Raw genomic sequence first — 19,695 nt, 5'->3', positions numbered from 1 at the left:
TGCGACGCCGTGAGTACAGCTGCAAGGTATGTGATAGGGAGTGTATTTGGGGACTTGGGTAGCAGTCGGCTAGGCTCTGCTCATAGAATATTCTCTCCGGGTAGTACAGGTTTTGCGCTGTGAATAAAAGTTAGCATAGAGCATAGGTGTAGTGTCTGTGATTTGTGTGTGGAGCGACTGCGTGGGGAAACGCGTGCGCTCGCACCGCCGCGCTAGCGTGAGCTGTGGTGTGTGCGCGTGTTAGGGTACAATCACCTGCAGGTGCGCACGCGTCTGCGCCGCCGCGCTAGCGTTAGCTGTGGTATGTGCGCGTGTTAGGATATAACCACCTGCAGGTACGCGCGTGTTCTCGCCACCGCGTTAGCATTAGTGGTGGTGTACGCGGGCGTGTGTGGAGTAACTCCGTACGGCTGTAAGCCAGCAGTATGAGTATGTCCCTCAGAGAGGGTGCTAGCGCGGGGGGCCCGATCACGTGGTGGAGGAGGGAGTGGAAGGGGCAGACTTCGCGCCCCACCTGCCCGGCGAGGGCGGTGCGTTGGACGTCGGCCCCTACATACGTGACACTGGCGACACTTCAAGCACCAGGTGTGACCGACACAACTATTGGAGACAAGGTGTGCGATGCAGCCTTGGGCAAGCAGATACGCGGTGATAAATAGACGGGCAGGTAGGCTCTTATACAGAGAACTGCCGACAGGGCTTGGCTGACAGGTCGAGGGCAACTCCTGTGGCGGCCACGACTCATTTGGTTGTGGTTACAATGGTTGCAGGTCCGATCCATCAGCACCACAAAAACATAGACAAAGGTCGTCTTTCAACGGCTACCACAGTGCACAATACACTCTGCAAGATTAGGTTTGCCTACCCAAGCAGTTTACCCTGGTGTTATTACCCAAAAACATTACTGTTACCAATGCAGCCATCTGCTGCTGGTGGGTCTTGGTGCTGTGTATATTGCTAATTGTTTCAACTGCCATGCCAGGAGATCGAACAGACAATCTCTGGATGGCAAGTCCAGTGTGGTCACCATGACACAACGACAGCATTTTTTACGTTAATTTTGTTTATTATATACTCCCGAGAACAAATACATCTTAGAAAGTATTTCATTAACTTATGTATGATGTATCTTCCTTCTTCGTCGGAAGGTGTCATAGGCAAACTTACTGATAATGCGATGAACCCTGATGCTTTATATCAATTCCAGCGATAACAAAAATCGCTGAATGTAACACAAAACACCACCAGGTGGCGATCGTAACAAAGGAATATAGGTACATATTTAACAGCATTTTTGCAGCCCACAGGCAGTGGCGACGAATCGCACAGGTTCACACTTGGACAATGAGGCTGTAGTGCAGTGCACGTTTGCTCATGACAAGATCATCCAGACTGCGTGACCGGAAGAGCATACGTGGCTCACAGCTCTTGTGACAATCGATGCATTCTGGGTACATTCGATGGTGGCACTGATGTTGCAGGTGGAGATGGCATTCACAATGATGCCCGCACACATGCTAACCGGACGCGATTGTTGCTGGTGCACGCATACTTCTGATGGCCCGAAGTCCCATCTTGGGTCTCAGGCGTGCCTCCACGACTGGACATTGCAAACTCGCAAGTCTTTTCGTGGTCTCCCATCACTATCATTGTGTGGGAGCGCAGAGGCAGATGTGAGAACGTGCAAGCTGGAGGGACAGCATCCCTGATTATACTGGATGTGTCCACACTGTCCGTTTGAGTGGACACCGACCGCTGTTTGTTGTGTTCCCTGAGTGAGTGATGTTGTGCGTCACCTGGTGCAGTGGCCACACATTCATCATCAGCATTCACACTGTCGTTCTCGCTAGGGACATGCTCTGTCTGGCAGGCTGCGCATTGCCTGTTGGGTGTGCGTGATGAGAATATGTTCCTCTGAGGCACTTTGTAGATGAGTGGGCTTCCCAATGAGTCAGAAAACCCATTCTGCGTCCTTTTCAATGTCTGTGACCCACCGATGAAATCCTCAAAAGCGGAAAAGTGCAATCCCCCAGGTTGCTCGTAGAAGCTCTTTGCTGGGTGTGTCTTGAGCCCAATTCTTTCTCCGTCACGATGACATTTGTCAGCCAAGGGCACGGCCTCACCGAGGTGTGGCCACGACCGCATATCACAGGGAGGCAGCAGGGATCCGCATGGCAACAGTTCAGAGATGCATGATGGTGCTAAGTGGATCCCTTGGCTCGTTTGGCTGTCAGCACCACTCAGCGAGTCCGTGCTATGCTGTTAACGATCAAATACCGTTCATGGGTGAAACATAAAGCAACCGAGCTCTCAGTATAGCACACTAATTGGGGTGTTTTAATGCCAGACGTCCTCAAGGTCTAATCCTTGTGCCTTTATCGGTAGTATACTCTTTGATACTAACTTCTCCAATTAGACACGTGTTGATTAGGGCTCTTTAGTCTCACAATATTTACACCCCATTATCAATCCACTGCTGGATGACGGTGTGGGTTGTTTGACTCGCTGATGTTAGCTTTTACCAAGAATTGAACTCAGGTCGTCGGATTTAAGTGCAATATGCTAATCACTGGTTTAAAGATAACTGTGACTGAAACACAAAAAACACTTGCAGCATCTCCATTTAATCCTAGGAATATTCATTTAATTAGGTTAGGCCATTGACATTTTCCGTTGAAAAATATCCGCATCGCTAGCAGGTTGTACCCTTATAAATGAAATTCGATCATTATCTGATCGTTATAGAATCCATCAGGCGGATCCGCATTAAGTTTCCTATGATAAGCCGATATATGATATATCATACAATATAAAAACCATCATAATCATATCACCAGTTTTGTAAAATATCCTAATTGTCATTGTACATTTATAAAAAAAACGTACTAAATAATTAAATAACACAACACTTCAAGTTTATACATAAATGCTGCAGCTATTACATTAACAATTTTTTAAGAAATCCCTGTGTAATTCATGGCCTTAGTGGCTATACGAGTCATCATTTTCATAGTTAAATGTAATATTTTATTGCACACTGTTTAACTGATAGCATATGCATTATAGGAAACCTATGATGCAGGCTTATATTGTGTAACCTGCAGTTCAAGAACTTTGAAGTTAGATTTTTCCTAGAAATACAGCAAAGCATAACTGTAATAAACCTGCACACTGCAATTACAAAGTTTTTGGAAATTGATATAACGATCTTAATCATTTGGTGAAAATGGATTGTCTTACTTGGTGGTGCACAGCAGAGCTGCAGTCGAAGATGGCCGGGTCTTCGGCATAGCCACTGCTGTCTGAATGTGCACTGCCGGTCCGCGCTGGGAGCCCTGTACAGCGTATACACGCAGGGTTGGCGCGTGTGATGGTGCCATACCTCATTAGTCACCCCGTGCCCTTATACATCTCAACGTTCATCATACAAAGTACAATCACAAGGGAGAAACACAAACAAATAGACACTTTTTTCCCGTATTGAAATGGCTGTACGCCATATGGACCTGAAAACTCAATTTCCATGTACAATAATACGGATACATAACAACACAGTCTTGACTGCGTGACCGAGTGAGTAAATTCCGGTGATATTCTTTTGCAATCGCTAGAAACCCGTAATTTGAGACAATTCAGATACAATTTTCCTAATACAAAACCTGGATTCGAGATTTAAAAATGAATGAAACAAATGTAACATCGAAATGTCATTCAGAATAGTTGATAAAAAAAATACAGGGTGATCCATTTATGACCTTTTTCTCAACAAGTGATTGAATATTTAGAGTAGGCAGTAGCATTGATTTCAGAGGTTTTGAATTGAATTGTCGTGTTCTGTTCAATGTATCCCTATTATTTTATCTGAATATATATAAGTCAATCACCCTATTTATTAAAATAATCAGAATTATATTTTAGTTTTAATCTAAGGACCCTAATGAGTGTGTGTATGTACGAATTAATGCATGCTTGTGTGTACATTAAATGAGATAGAGGGGCAGCTGAAGAAAGTAAAGAGTTGAGAAACGGTGGAAAGCAAACTCATTGCATTAATTTAGAAATGTCCACTTACCCCAGAACTCTTTCTCTCCCGCCGAGTGCAGCCCTGCTCGGCAGGTCTCTCCATCATTACTCAGAACCTAGGGTCGAGGGTGAGGTGATTTAGGACTTGGAATAAACAGATTCATATTTTGCTGCAAATGTATACGTGTATATATTTTTGAAACCGTTTCACACTCCGCATATCGGTGGCAGTGTATGTGTGTAGCATTGCATTTTAATAGCAGCCATGAGTAAGAATACATTAAATTATTACATACCATAGTATGACTTATTATCTTCAGTAATTACAACTTTCTGAAATTGCACTGTAATCTGCCATATTCAATATATTATTATATATATTTACACTTTTTCCAAATTTATTTTGCATTATAACAATTTTATACACTGTACCCTAGCATCTATGTCCCATGTTCAGGATATTCCATACAAAGGACATGTATAAATGGGATCTCACCTGATTAAAATTAAGGTTACACTACATTAAAACCCTCTCATGCATCATGTCCACTAAGGTAAACTGTTATGATATATATGACTGCCATCGAATTATATGAAAAAAAAAACACATTTGGTGGGGGTTCCTATGACTCATGAAATCATATTAAAAGCAAATTATGAAAATGTTGTCTTATAATAATTTACAAGAGTGTTAATAAAAAAATAAAATATTAAACAAATACTTTCTTTAAAATTAAACACTGTGATTACATACTAGAAGGTGCAAAATATGAACATATGGAGGGGGGGGAAAAATACAGTAATGGGTTTCCAAGGTAGGTAGCTGACATCCTTAATCCACTACCCCCATCTCTTCCAGGTCAAACGAGTCCTTGAGTCTGGGCTTGTCCTGCGGGCCGTGGTGGGTAGTTGATGATCCTTTGTCTCTGTGCACGACTGCACTGGGTCGTGGGATGCATGACTGCATGCTCATGGGAATTTCCGCCTCATCAGTTAATTTTGTCTGAAAGCAGCCTATGACATCGGAGGGCTCGTCTCTGTGCTCCCCAGAAGCCCTTGATTCTTCACCAGCTGTGCCCACCTTGCAGCTTGTGAGCATTGAGATGCCAGACTTTAGAAAAGTAACCTCTGTCCCTGAGTCTGGCTCTCTGCAATCCCTACACGTGCACGAGTATTTTTCTTCAACCACTTTCAGACAAGTGTTAGTTAAACCTGCTGCTATTAAAGCCTCGCCAAACTGAAAATGTACAGTCTTGAGTGACGGTTCAGCCAGCATGCTCTCTCTTGTTAAATGGCCACCAGCAGTGGCGATGGCAGGTCGCTGTAATGACGTTTTGCCAGGCTCGGCAGTGGGAACGGTGAGTTTCTGTCTGACCAGCATCAAGCTGTTGCAATCTGTCATGTTAACAGTGCCACCGAACAATTTGTGCTTGGACAGAGTCTTGATGAGCCTGCGGGCAACCTTCGTCTTGCCAGAGCGCTGAATGTTGCCAACGCTAGTGCACTGGTCCTCCTCTCTTTCGCCCTGTCCCTGCTGCACAAACAGGCTACGGGTGCGCACCAGTGGCAGCAGCATCGGGACGTGCACTCCTGACACCTGAGAGTAGATCTGGTTCAACGTGTCAGCCACGTTGGCCAGCATCCTGACCTGGCGGAAACGGCCTGTGCACAGAAAGATATGTGACCTCTCCAAGATAAAAATGAGTCATTTATTATCAGTGTATTATAGTATCAACATAATCATCACCACCACCGCCACCATCATCATAAATATCAATATTTTATTTACTTATATCAAGGCCATAGCCATGGAGTCAACATTGGGGGGGGGACAAAATCTTCCAGGGGGTGTGGGGATCCCCCCCCAGAAAAAAAATCTAAATTTGAAAACGAATTTCCTGCCCAAAATATAAAAAAAAAATCACTAACACATAGGATGGACTTTTTATCTCTTTTTTACAATAATGTCTAATAGTGTATTGTATTACATTGCTCTGTTTTTTCTTTTTTATATTTTCTTGTTTCATTGTATGTAATGGCAGAGATTAGGGATTAATAAAGTACAACCATAACCACAATCATATAAACATAAATATATTTTATAGCAATATATATTGAGCATATTTGAATATTGGGGGGGGGGGTGTGTCCCCCAATATATATTATAATTACGGCCTTTACTTATATAGTACCTTTCACATAATGTATAAAAGCTATTATCACACAACTGAAAACAGGGGCTATCTCCTGTAAAAAATAGTTTTAAATGGACCGTAAAAACTGCAAAAAAATGTAACCTCACAAACATCCAGTTTATGGCAATTAGACTGCAGTTTAAAGCAATCGCGAACAAATAAAACAAGGTGAAAATTAAACCATCAATTATATTAGTTGCAGAATTTGCCTAATTAGTATATATATTTTGTAAGTCTAAAACTATTCTTAATCCACAGCATAATTTTGTTTTATAATTAAGCATAATTCATAGTTTTGTTTGAGCAAAATGTTTAACCGTTTACAGTAAAAAAAAAAATCCATATTTTCGACATCTATAAATTACACTGTTAAGACCTTCATAAAATGTAAATTGTTGGGTTTTAAGTTTAAATTATTCCTTACATAATTGTTGTAACTCTGCCAAATACAAATACAGCACCAGAAAACCACCTAGCTGAGCATGGGAATTGTAACTGGCAATTTCTTCTTCCTGATGGCCTTGTTGATAGTCATGCAGCTGAAGGCAGACTTGGCCGAGCCTGCTGTGGCTGTGAGTTAAACAGCACGACAGAGAAACGTTGTGAACATCGAAGAGGCAACTTACGCTCGAGACCAGAGTGCTCGCCTGAGAGGCGTGCGAGCTGCGATGCGAGGAGCACCTGCCCGTTGATCCCCCGTGCCTGCGACACACTGGAGAAGTAACGTGCTGGGATCTTGGTGGTGACATCTGGTTCATCCTTCCCAAAGCCCAGGTTGTACAGGACCTTCTCTGGGTCTTCTGAACGCTTACAAAGCAGCTCGCTTACCCTGTTGGGAGAAACAGCGAGAGCTCGAGGTTTACTTCATGATTTTTTAAAACCAAAGTGGAACAGTGGTGCAGGCCTGCTGGTGACAGTGGTGTTGGTAATGTTTGGCTTGTATGTAAGAACAAGCAATAACTACAAAAATACTGTGGTTAAATTCGAGCCTCGAGTGATACTTTAATGGATAAGTCATCAAAATGAATCATAATGAGCTTCTAAAACTGTGTGTTCCCTTGTGTGAATGCGTACCTGTACTCTGAATGCATATAGCTATATCTAATTTTAAAATTCAGTGGTGAGGGCTCAGTTAATTGTTCCTAACTCGGTGGGCCAAAACTTGTAAGACTGAGGACAATAAATAATATATGAAGAACCAAGAAATTCCATGTCTCCATGTGTAGTCTCTAAAACGTAAGGGTATAATAATGTCCCCAGCAAGATTCAATGAATTGCCATGAAACTGAATAAGGTTTTTTTTCAAAGTAGAGGAAAGAGTAGCCACGCAACGCCATTACATCAACAAATTGATTATTTCAAACTCAAATCAATACATTGTTAGCTTGTGAATCAATGTTAATCGATGCATTATTACACTTCTAGAAGGAATGTGCTGTTTACTCAACCTCTCTCAACAGATTAACTCGTAAAATTGGGTGAAATTGAGGACATTCCAGTTTATCCCCTTTTCACTTACGACACTCGAGGGGTGCAGTGCGCATGCAGGCTGTCGCTCTGGTGTCCAAGGCAAACTTTGGTGGCATTACTCCCTGTGGTGGGTGGCGCTTGGAGGTCCACAGCAGTCGCCTGCCAGCCTCCCCTGCTGGTTAGCCAGAGATCCCGCTTGGAACTTCTTGTTGTACGTAGTTCGACAGCAGCAGGCAAAGTTGGACCCTTCTTATCTCGGGGACTCACGGTCTCCATGGCTGCACACGGCAAACTTGATCACCTGGCGGCACTCAGTGCGATTCCTGAACCAACTGCTGGAAAAGGTGAAAACCCTTTAACGTGAGTTACTGGCACAAGTTAAACCCTTCAACTTATGAGTTTACACATGATCATCCTTGACATTACCCGCCAACTTAGGTGAGTCCCATATACAGTATACACACACCAAACTTAAATGCAAATTGTTTCAATGTGACCTGAAATGGCTAACTTTCAAAAATACTGTTTGTCATACACACCTACTTGTGTGGGGCAACTTAGCAATACCAGGCTTGCAATTGAATGTGCAGCTAATGAGACCTCGAGTTGTCAGCGACTGATAACGACTTTCATGTGCATTTGTGCGTTCCTTTTTCAAATTTCTTAAAGTAATAATAAGTACATTATGTTATTTAATGTCTAGACTTATTTTATCATATGCTGGGCCAATCTGGGAAAAAGGGAAGTAGAGTAGGTATAGTTGCAATATCCTTTGAAAATGTGCAATCTGCCGTTACTCTCACCAACCCATGATGAAGTTGCATCAGCTGCCAACAAATGGTGAACATATTAATCTAGAAAATAGGAATTACGGCGGGAAGTATAGATAGGATACAAACTGTACTGGATATCTCTTATCCGTAGCTCTATTATGGTTTCAAATATCCGTGGCAGCTGTAGCCCTATTTTTCCTATTTCGTATTGGCAAAAAGGTGCATGTCGGTGAGTGCATCACACAAAGGCTGCCATGTACCTGTTAACAGCCTCTTCTTAAAATGTACAAATCACAAACACCAGTATAGGTAGAGTCACCAGGACTTCACCCGCCAGACCAGCTGTTTGTACTATGCACAAAATAGATTCATGTACAGATACTGTAATTTGATATCCCAGTTCTACTTAAGTCATCAGTTCATCTGGCTATATGTCGATTCGCTGCCATACAAACCGCCGCTTATGTTAAGTATGTTGTTGACAATATCTTATTCAGACGATGTAAGACTATTTATCAGGGGTAATGGTGCTGTATATTTAATATGGATACTGTTTTATTGCATAGCAAGACATGTGGCTCATATTATGCGAAAGCAGTCAAGTATTTTTACAGTAATCATCACCAGTCATGATCTATTCACTGCTGCACAAAGGCCTTCCCAAGCCGTCACCATCTATCACGGTCCCGCAATGCAACAATCCGAGTTAACATCTGCACATGACTTGATCTCATCACTCCATCTACGAGGTGGACGTCCTATAAAATAATATTCTACCCTTCAATTGCCAGTCTACCGTTAGTCTCGATTACCGGCAACCATCAATCCATTATAGCCACGTGTCCTGCCTAAGCCCACTTAATTTCCTTAACAGATAATATTACGACGGTAAAACTCATTTACAAAAAACAATGGAACAGCTCCCCTGAGACTGGAAGAAGTACAAACACATTATATGATGTGAATAAGAGTCAGGAAGGTTGTTCAGCATTTCTATAAACACTCTTTTAATTTCCACATTGGGCGCTAAAATGGTGTAATACACAACAGAACTGTACTGAGCAGCATTTCATTTCCTCATGCACCCCGGGCCATTCATCCACCACCACCACGCCTAAATAAAAGACTCGGCTTACCAACACGCGCGTCATTAGAGTCGAAACAATGTTCAACCCTACAAAGCTTGAATCACGCATACACATTTCTGACAATACGCTGGACGGTGGTGCACAATTTAGAGGTTCAGCGCATTTGTAAAAAAACGCTGCTCTAAAAGGAAATAATGTACAGTAACAGCCGACGTTTCGAGCAATTTACCTTCTTAAGAGCATTGAGATTTGACCCCTGCTATGATCGCTGCTATGAAGAAGGGCCGCTGCTCCGAAGCGTCGTCTATTACATATATAGGTTCCATTTAGGGCAGTTTTATTGACGAATATGCCGAGTTTTTGTGTTCTTCAAAGCCATAACTCAATGCACCGCATTGACGACCGCCATATGTCAAAATAAAGTGCGTTTGTGACACCAACCTGCAATGGGTGATGGCACAGACAGCCGAAGTTGATGATTTCACCTTCCTGTGGAAGATTCCTGTTGGATGGGGGAGGGGGGTTTGGGCGGGGTGATTGGTCCGAGCCCCTCCGGACAGCACCTCTGCCTGCCGTTACCCGCACGGGGCTGTCATGAGCTGGCCCCTCACACGCAGCTACCTCTCCTCTCTCTTCTCATGTCAGCTTCTCGCTACCGCTTGATGCCCTTTGCGAGTCGCCGGTGCTTTCCGTGAGAACAGGTATGACTCAAAGCTCGCCCTGTTTTGTTCCCTTTGCTGGCCACCACCCACCCACGAACGCAATAGTTTTCAATTTGTCAACATGTTAAGCGAGCGGCACTAATGGGGATTTGAAAGCGCACGTTAGACGGCCCTGTTGTCAGCCCACTACTGGATGAGGGCTTCCCCCCAGGCGATGTGCCCGGGACGTGGGGGCTGTTTAATCGTACTGCAGTATTCGACCAGCGTGGTGAAGTATAAAGTACTGTATGATGGAATTACCAACCACACCGTACATGTTATGTAAATCGTTTATTGTAAAATTTCAATCACAGTTCCTATGATCACTGTTACATTGCTTTTATAGATTTATTTTGGTGATTTCGAAAACATTTTGGTTTAGCCATATTTGTTTGTTGTAGAACAGAGTTAGACTGATAACTTTAATCTAAATTGTCCTATGATTGTTATTGTTTGACTTGCATACCACTGGGATTTTTGCACACAGCATTTATATACGGTGCTTTTCCTGGATTTTTCTGTTTGCGCGTAGTCACTTTAATATGTTTCTTGTTCATGTTTTTGTTTGTTGCGGTTGCACCCAATTCAAGAGCCGAATGGCTCACAGGGCTATACCAAATAAATGAAACTGAAAACTGAAACTGAAACCAACCACCCCCAGCCTCCCATGCCGTGCTGCATGCATCACGCTCGTCAGTGCGGGGTTTGTGAGGGCGGCGGGGCATAGTGCAATACAATCATGGTATTTACCGCATTGCCCTGCCTCTGTTGCCCGCACCGTGGTACAACCTCGCGCGCAGCCTATAGCACATGTTGTGCACGATGCTCGCTCATCCGAGCACTGTTTATATGCGGGCTCAAAGTCAGCTTAGCTTCCAAAATCCCGACGAAGTTCATCTGGCGCACCATTCCTGGCACGCGGTGTCGTGTTCATATCACCACGAATGCGCGCGGTCTGTGATGGTCGGGTGTCTGTCAAGGGAGGGAGGGTGGGAGGTTTGTTCGTTGCTTGGAAGGTATGACCACAGATGGATATAGCCAGGTGTTGTAGGCGCGTATGGCTGTTGAGGTGTGAGGAGACGGTAGTGGAGTTAATGAAGTCATCGTTTAATGTCTTACTACATTTTTTTTCCTGGTCGCTCGTAGACTGGAGTTGGCACGTCAAACGAGTAGTTAAAGCCTTAGCGAGAGGTATACTGGATTTGGTGTACCGAGTGCGGATAAAGTATTTTCGGGTCGCCGAACTTGATCGAATCTGGTTGAAATTAAAACCCTGGGCGCAGTCTACAATACAGTAATATGTGGCCCCATCATTGGATTGAGGCTGTGGATTGAATTTAAAGCGTGTCCGTGGGAGGGCTATGAGTATCATCCCATCGTTTATGTGACATTCCTGTCACATGAAGCCAAACACTAATATCTGGAATTGTCCAGATACCCAAATGCAGAACCCTCTTTAAATATAGCACTGGATAAATGACACAGAATAGAAGCAATACGTTCATAAAATGCGTGTCCGTGTGTCAGTGTACAAGATTACACTCCTAAAAAAATGGCCAAATATTGACAAGTGTGGTCTCATTGGAAAACGTCATCATCGCAGGGACAAAGGGCCATTTGATTCCCTGACCTTTGAAAAAGCCATGCGCGCCCTGGGAGAGTCTGGCGGGTTATCAAATGTAGAGACGTACTCCTATTCAAACTATGAAATAAAAATGCAGATATGTATCGCCGAGTAGCGAAATCATTTGGCGTGCCCCCTAGCGTCACATTTACAGCGTTTCCATGAGGGGGCAAAAAGCCTAACGGAGGGCGATACTCGAGTTAATTGGATGAGCCATGCCAATACAGGTGGCTATCTATGTGGTTCTTTGAGCGTTATGCCACCGTCATGCGTGGGGTTTTCCGTTTACTTCGGATTCCTCCGACAGGAGCCACAATAAAATGTGTCTTGTAGGTTCAGGATACTGTTAAAATGAATGGAATTATGGAGGCGCCTGCGTACATGAAGAGCAATATGGAATAAATCCATCGTGTTACCCATTTTACACACTGCACTCCAAATGTTTTCACATTGAACATGATAACATGAAATTGTATGCACATTTAATTGTTAATTGTAACTTAATGTACCCATGTACAATGCATGTTATTAGAGGTAAACCCAATGTCATCGGAAAACTGCTGTTCTGTAGACTACCCAGAGTGATTGTAATTCAATCGGCCCTGGAGGGAATGCGGCGATCCGCCAACCGAGATTTGAACTTGCAGTATTCCGATGGCTGAAACGATAATGACTCCCGTTATGATGCAAGCAAGCAGACCAAACGTGAAACATCTAACAGTGCATTTCTCATCCTGTCAATATCTTATTGAGCGTGAAAAGATGCGAGCCTTAGCAGACTCACACATTTTCATAGTAAGCAATTAAATCGGAATTACGTGTAGCACTACTAAACTACACATTATTTGTGAGTCTGTCACTGGTATCTTCAACACAACTTATGAATTAACAGATTGGCTCACAGAGTACAGTACAAACAGCGTCGCCAACTCTCGCGTTTCGGAGATGCTTTCATCCAGCAATGGATTAATCAGGACGGATTATGATTTGCTTTTTATTCTTGCAATATGTTCATGAGAAATGCCCAATTTCAAAGTCTGCTTGCCACGAGAGAGCTTCATGTGAGAGTTCGTGTTGTTTTGCTATTCCTTCGTTGAAGGAGCACAGCCTACATTGGTTTACTATATGGTCCATAGTGTGGTTTTCTCGGCCACAATAGCACTGTGGCTTATGTCTTTACTTTTCCATTTGCGTACTGTGCTTTCAAACCGACAAACACCAGTTCGATTCCCAAACACCGCTAACAGAGGCGGTGACTGATATCTGAACTAATCCTGCCCCATTCCGAAACGTTTTCAATCCACATTGACGGAAGAAGAAGCATGGTCAAACAACCCTCACGGAACCATACAGCATCGGAAGGTCTTCATCCAGCAGTGGAGTGACAATTTATGTTAATTATTACACACACTGTAAAATACAATTATTTGATGCCTAGTACAAACACATGAACCACCCAATAGATAATTTGCGATATATGCAAATGCAGGTTCCTTATTCACCTGCACTAGAACTATACTGTAATTTGACCTAAAACTAGAAGCATTTGTTGAACGCCTTAACACCTTGTCTCTCTCTCTCTCTCTGCTGACCTTCATTGACAGCGTGATATTCGCTCCTTGCCTAAATGTCACGAATTCATTTCACCCTCCATCTGCCCATGTGCACAATCCCCATGCGGTTCACAGAACCGTACATTTTGTGATTGTGTATATATGTTATGGGTGTAACGATTGAATCCTTTCTCTTAAATAATCGATGATTTCTTAAATTGTCAATATAGGAGCCTCTAGCGGCTTCTTGTGTCATGTGAACCCATTACATACAACGCATACTAATCGAAAGCAGCCGATTCTGGCATGCACCCATGTATGCACAATGAATGTAAGATTCGAATATAATTGATTAGCAACTCCAAAAATCCTCTCTACAATGATGACCAAGACCATCACTGCCAGGGGTCGCTTCTCATCGGCAGCCTCCGCTAGTGGCAGCGCCCACCGACTTTAAAGAGACAGCGAAAAGTCTCATAAATTTCACTTGGCTTTTGAATGACACCGAGCTCTGCGCTTCAGAGTTAATGTAATTCATATATGTGAAACCTTATGCCCATTACAAATTGCATTGTTAACAGATGACTATGCCAAATATTCCACATTTCATCATTTTATGGCGTTGGTTCTATTTGTATATAACCTTTTTAGCAAATATGTAAATAACAATGTGCAGCCGATTTTAAATCAAATGATGGGTGAAGGCCTCCCTTTCCACATCGTGACTGTCATGAAGGTTGCCAGATCAAACTTCACCACGCCGGTTAGGTTCGGCGTAATTCGTGAAGTGGAGGCCTATCACCACTACTAAACAGCTTAAATGTTTAAATACCAGTTTAAAGGGAGTTATTTGCAGGAACATTTGGATTTAATCGGGTTTTCAATATAAGAGCACTCACTAGTAGTGAAAGAGTGATCCCCTGGCGGTTGCGTGGTAGAACAGGATAATTGAGTGGACATGCAATTGAGATTTGTGAAAAAAAGTAAATTTCAGGATTCGAACCCAGGTTTCCTACTTGAGAAGCAACCACGTTACCCACTCCACTATGTAGATCTGGTGACTATCATCAATGCTATGGTTGTAAAATCATTGCCTTGATTGATATCCCTGTTTCAAATGTCTATACATATAACATAACAATAAAATAAAATTAATTATACCATTTCCGTGTTGTCATTACGGGCAGCCCGGGTTACGGGATGTAGTACCAGCCATAGCGGCGCTTGGGTGAGCGCTGGTTAGCGCGGTGGCACCGCAAGCAGTGTGCGGTGCGGGCTCCCAGTGATGGAGCGAGAGGGAGCGTCAGCCAGCCAGGGTTACCTTGGGGCATGATACGCCGGTTGACCTGCTGTCACGTGACCGGATGATATTGGAGGGGGGCCACCGGTAGACGGGGGCCATAGGGCGGTCACGTGGTCCAAAGGAGCTCTCGGGAACCTTCGAGAAGGAGCTCGAGAGACCTGGAAGGTGGGCGGGGTGAAGGGCGGAGCCAGCTCCGGGCCGGGGGCATATAACGAGGGCCCCGTGAGGAGCTCAAGGTTCTTCGTGTGCTGGTGTTACGAAGATCCACGTCGGGGAGAAGAAGCCTCTAGCCACGCGGTCCGGGACCCTGTTAGTGGTCCGGACCGAGATAGCGAACCGTGTCTAGTTCTGCCATAGCGTGGTTAGATGGGCATTCGAGACCCGAGTGTAGATCGTGTTGTGTTGCATGTTAATGTGTAATAAATAGTGTTGCTCCCAAGATAACGTCTACAACTCAGTTGGACTCACTACACATATGAATGTTTTCAATTGTAAAAGAAAATACCGTAGTCAATGAGAATGATTCTGGTCTTGAACCCATTATCCCATTTTTGTATGCTTTCTACTCAATTGTGCTTGTGTATGGTAGCAATATATTCAGGAAAAAAAGTCCCGATGTTGAGGTTTGGAAGCCATGAGAGGGCTTCAGGAGAGGATTTGAGTACTCTTTGGTTCTTTCGGTAAAGTCGGTAAAGTTATTTTATACCTACGTGACTTTACCGAAAGAACCAAAGAATATGAATCCCTGCAGTCACGAAAACTTCAAATTTAGATAGGGTTTGAGTAGTTTTGCTATCCCTCAATTGAAGGAGCACAGCTTGCAGTGTTTTCTATGTGGTTCATACTTTGTGTTGCATGGCCACAATCGCACCACTGTGTATGTTTGTTGAACTTATTTTGCACCGTACGTAGCCAACCGTGCTAATCGGAGGTGTGGTTTGTCTTTAGATGTCCATGTCTGAAAGAGATATATGTATCGGCCAGTTGATGTTCTGATGCAGTTGATGGTACATCAATGTCTTCGAGGAAAGTCAAAGCCATAAGGTGTGATGTTTGTGTCTGAAATGAGGTGTTTATTCCAGACATCTGCGTTGTTTCACTCTGTTTGCTAACACTCTTACAGATCTGGATGAGATTTTAGGATGGTGACAGGATGATCCCAGAAGGGGGATCAAGACTTGAATCGGCGGTGAGTTACACTGTTGAAGTCTTGGTTGATGGATAGGTTGCCGTGTAAATGCCTTTGCAGTTTGCACGTCTCTCCGGATATTTGGTGTCAAAATGCACCAGAACAAGGAACCAGGAGATTGCTGGTTTTAATATTCCGGTTTATGATGTGTATTGTGTTATTTAATTGTGAATCTAGCAGATATGTATTAGTTTCTGGAGCAGGCTGAAGCACAATACTCTTCCATTGAGTCGATCAGTTAGAGGACAGCAGTTCGCAGCACATCATCTGAGGAGCACCCCAGGTCATTCCTACAAGTTTTTGTAATACAGCAATTCTTGAATTGGTCTTTTCACTGATCTGTTTTATGTGGGGATTGAATGTCAGGCTTCTGTCAATGACAATGCCTAGATGTCTTTGAGTGAGCTCTTAGCGCACTGGGCTACTACATCTGCTGCATCATTATCCACTCAACTTTTATAAAGAGAAATTATGACATCACGCCAGTTGACTGCTCACGAATCCGAGTTTCATGAACGCCCCTTGAAACACTCTCCACGGAACCAGAAATAACAAAAAAAAACTCCACACATTCGTCAATAAGTGGCCTTAAAAGAAAAAGGTATATGGGGCCATCCATAAATGACGTCACGCGCCTAGGGGGGGGGGTCAGACATTTGTGACGATGTGTGAAAATGGAAATATGGTTTTAGGGGGCGGGGGGGGGGCAGAGCTTTGTGACGTCATATTTGAGGGGGGTCTGAATTTTTGTAACGCCGTGTGACGAGGGGGGGGGGGGAATCGGCCAAAATCGCGTGACGTCATTTATGGACGGCCCCTATACCGTATCATAGACGAAGTTTTGAGCAATGGTCCTTCACAGTGCATAGGGTAGAACCAGACTCTCTCACATTTGTATTGTCGTAATTCTTAAGATTTGCTGCACTCATCATTGACGTTAGCCATGGCCAGTGAAGTGAACCTAAGTTTGTTTTGCTAATACGCTATGCAATGCGCTAACCACACGGATCTCCCTATGAGTTTGCAGCCCTGAGTCAGTGGCGGAAATGCAAAATTCCTATTATGGTGGGGGCTACTAAATAATTTCGTGAGACACCCGCTGTTCTAGCCTCCCACGCAGATGTAAGAGGTGGCAATTATTACTGCATGAATGTAGACGGGATGTGCGTGCCACAGACGAGAAGTGGCTCATGAGTAAAAAAAAGAAATTTGCCACAGTGAGACAGTCACGACAATTCGTATAATTGCAGTAAAGTTAGTTGGTTGCCTTGTAACAGTCACATTTTTCTGATGAGGCAGTATCAATGCCCGAAAAGTATTCTGCAATATTTTCAGAGGCTAGTTGTTGTCCTTCGTGGAAATATATAGAACCAACTGGTGGGTCACACAGAGATATACTTACCTTTACGGAAATTGGGTTGAGAAGCACTAGTCGATTTATCAGCTGCCTATATCTAATTCAGAAAAGGTAAAACAAAAATATAAATAAGCATTCCTGCAATTGCTTGCTCACGCTACTGCTGACAGAAATAACCTCTCTTTAGAGCTCCAGACAGCACCTCTAGATGGCATTTGGCCTATTCTTCCAAGCTGCCGATCAACAAACTGGTGTTAACCATTCATACTAAGACTACTGGGTGGAATATGGCGCGGTTGGATTTGATAAGCTTGCACCATTGCTTAACTACAGCGCCAGGAGAACTGGCTTGAATTGGCGACCACCATGCAGAAAAAAAGGCTGTCTGTTATAGGGCTGTGAGGCTACGTGGTGACCAGGACATACCAGTGCAGCACATACCTTTATTGTACCGTACTTCCACGTCTACGCTTATTACATTCACCAACCCGTGAAAGCTTGGGGAAGCCCTAGTCCAGCAGTGGATTGACAAAAATGGCTGTACATGTACATGTCTGTGAGCATCAGGTGACTTTTAAGGTGTTGCTGGTGCAGTGTAAATGAAGCGGGCGTTGTGTGAGTTTGTGCCCGCATGTGTTCGCTGTGGACAGGAAACATGTGGTTCCCGCCTGCAACCACAATGCCTTATCTCAGCCGCACGACCAAGCTCCCAATTACATTTTCCTTCTATTTTTCCTTCTATAGTGGGGACATGAGCCATTCTCTTGACATGTGGCAGGACCCAGGACAAACTAGAGATGCATTGAGTCAACTGCAGATTCCCACGTCACTCTGTCAACTACGATTTTCATATCTGCCTGTAATTATGTCGTTTCACAGCTGGCAAGAGTGGATCACTGGCAGTGGTGTCGTGGCAGGGCAGCTGATGACAGCAGCGAGGCGTGAGGCCCTGGGGCTTGAGTTCTGAAATATTGTGTAAATATAACGAGGAAGCGATTTGCGTACACTTCTAAAATGCATAGTTGTCTCGGCCTCGCTGTGCGCTGCGTTGCACCACTCTCCGAGTAGATAAGCTCGCATCCAATAAACCTTCAGAGCCAGGGTGAACATCCGACTCCAAACATATTTAATGAATTGAACGAGGTAAAACTGATGGAAAAACACAGCACAAATACAGCATCTGTTAATACTTGGTAATATCAATACAATGAATGAACACTACAGCATCATAACATTGTCTGAGATAACATGAAACTCAACAACAGATCCTGGATGGACCAGGCACCTATACATTAGTACTGAATAGCTATACAAGAGAATAAGCTACTGTGTTAAGTAAGGGCACATCGTGTGATCACCATGCTGCAGCCTAAATGTACAGCACTACACATAATACTGAACTGTGGATGAGATATGTCGTCATCCTTGCTCTCAAGATCGCAATAAGGTTACATGGGTACGAGTCTGACTCGACTTATTCAATTACAAGTAACATTTACAATAAGGCAAGTTACAAGCTTCATTCTTAACTAGGCCTCATATTTATCATAACAATTTAACAGCATTATAAAGGCATTTACAGCATTATAACGGTCACTCTAACATTATAACAGCATTCCCAATATTATAAGAACATAAACGAACTTACAGACAATGCTTCTTAAAGTCTCACAATGAACAGATGCACCTGTGGTCACCGAGACGTTATTTGTGCCTTCATTTTGTACTGTGTAATGGCTGACACCCGCGTGGTTGAGAGGAAATCTTAAATCGTAACTTCCTGGTCATGTGACCAAACTCGGCATCAAAACAGGAAATTTCTGTTTACACACACCCCCACTCCTGCCGTGGAGCAAAACACCTGCCGTGAGGCAGAATAATAGTGCAAAAAAGCAAAGTTGCTGGGCTCGGCGCTGCAATACGATAAAATTGCACAGCCACCGAAATCACCGATCAGCGATCAGCCATATATGGAAGAATATAGCCATGCCCTGTATAGGTGTGTCTTTGCCCATGTGGAGTGACTGACTCAGAGACACTAAGAGTAGGAGGCACTCTGTTTATTAACATGGCCTGACAGTAACACTTAGTAACTACGGTTCCCAGTCAGGACAGCTGGTAGACTGCCTGACTGGCGACGCCGAGATGGTGAAGACGGAGACGACGGTGAAGACTTCAGCAGCACGACGGGATCCCACTCCAAACGACAGCCACGAGGTCCCCTCCGGGGGGGGCCTCTTTTATACTGTCAGCGTGGCCTGGCTCCGCCCCCGGCCACGCCCCCTTCTGGAACCTACCAGCGGGTTCTTGGTGTACCCCTTCCATGACCCTTCCCCTAGATCCCTCTCTGGTCTATCACCTGGCCTGCTATCAGTCAGGGCTGCTGTAAGCTGCAGATCCCCTTCCTTTCCAGCAACCA

At 43.9% G+C, this 19,695-nt stretch overlaps 1 protein-coding gene and 2 long non-coding RNA genes across 6 annotated transcripts; 1 reads left to right on the top strand and 2 right to left on the bottom strand.

Moving 5' to 3' along the window:
• Nucleotides 1–1,045: 1,045 nt before the first annotated feature.
• Nucleotides 1,046–11,038, bottom strand: LOC144718916 (uncharacterized). 4 transcript variants are annotated; one of them, XM_078594537.1, is made up of 7 exons: nt 9,991–11,038; nt 8,722–8,812; nt 7,738–8,023; nt 6,845–7,047; nt 4,073–5,685; nt 3,241–3,335; nt 1,046–2,259 (listed from the first exon to the last, which is right to left on the bottom strand). In XM_078594537.1, the coding sequence occupies exons 3-5, from the start codon at nt 7,962–7,964 to the stop codon at nt 4,856–4,858; spliced, it is 1,260 nt and encodes a 419-aa protein (XP_078450663.1). In that variant the 5' UTR covers nt 7,965–8,023; nt 8,722–8,812; nt 9,991–11,038; the 3' UTR covers nt 1,046–2,259; nt 3,241–3,335; nt 4,073–4,855. The 4 variants fall into 4 exon arrangements, with proteins under 4 accessions (XP_078450663.1, XP_078450672.1, XP_078450653.1 ...); XM_078594546.1 differs by having other exon boundaries at nt 7,738–8,020; XM_078594527.1 differs by lacking the exon at nt 8,722–8,812.
• On the top strand, nt 8,885–18,383 carry LOC144718931 (uncharacterized). The gene is made up of 3 exons (XR_013585504.1): nt 8,885–10,250; nt 15,854–15,919; nt 18,156–18,383. It is a non-coding gene; the product is annotated as an uncharacterized LOC144718931 (long non-coding RNA).
• LOC144718936 (uncharacterized) lies at nt 18,380–19,504 on the bottom strand. The gene is made up of 2 exons (XR_013585505.1): nt 18,925–19,504; nt 18,380–18,425 (listed from the first exon to the last, which is right to left on the bottom strand). It is a non-coding gene; the product is annotated as an uncharacterized LOC144718936 (long non-coding RNA).
• Nucleotides 19,505–19,695: the final 191 nt, after the last annotated feature.

The sequence above is a fragment of the Lampetra planeri genome, chromosome 1 (genome assembly GCF_965212315.1).
Source record: "Lampetra planeri chromosome 1, kcLamPlan1.2.h2, whole genome shotgun sequence".
NCBI lineage: Eukaryota > Metazoa > Chordata > Hyperoartia > Petromyzontiformes > Petromyzontidae > Lampetra > Lampetra planeri.
The sequence above is the reverse complement of the archived record's forward strand: the minus strand, read 5'-3'. Positions and strand labels throughout refer to the sequence as shown.

Bases quoted from the DNA above. Each gene is read 5' to 3' on its own strand.
- LOC144718916 (XM_078594537.1), bottom strand. From the start codon at position 7,964: ATGGAGACCGTGAGTCCCCGAGATAAGAAGGGTCCAACTTTGCCTGCT. The intron at 7,048-7,737 runs GTAAGTGAAAAG...TTCTCCCAACAG, and splicing joins CACTGCACCCCTCGAGTGTC to GGTAAGCGAGCTGCTTTGTA. The intron at 5,686-6,844 runs GTAAGTTGCCTC...TTCTGTGCACAG, and splicing joins CGAGCACTCTGGTCTCGAGC to GCCGTTTCCGCCAGGTCAGG.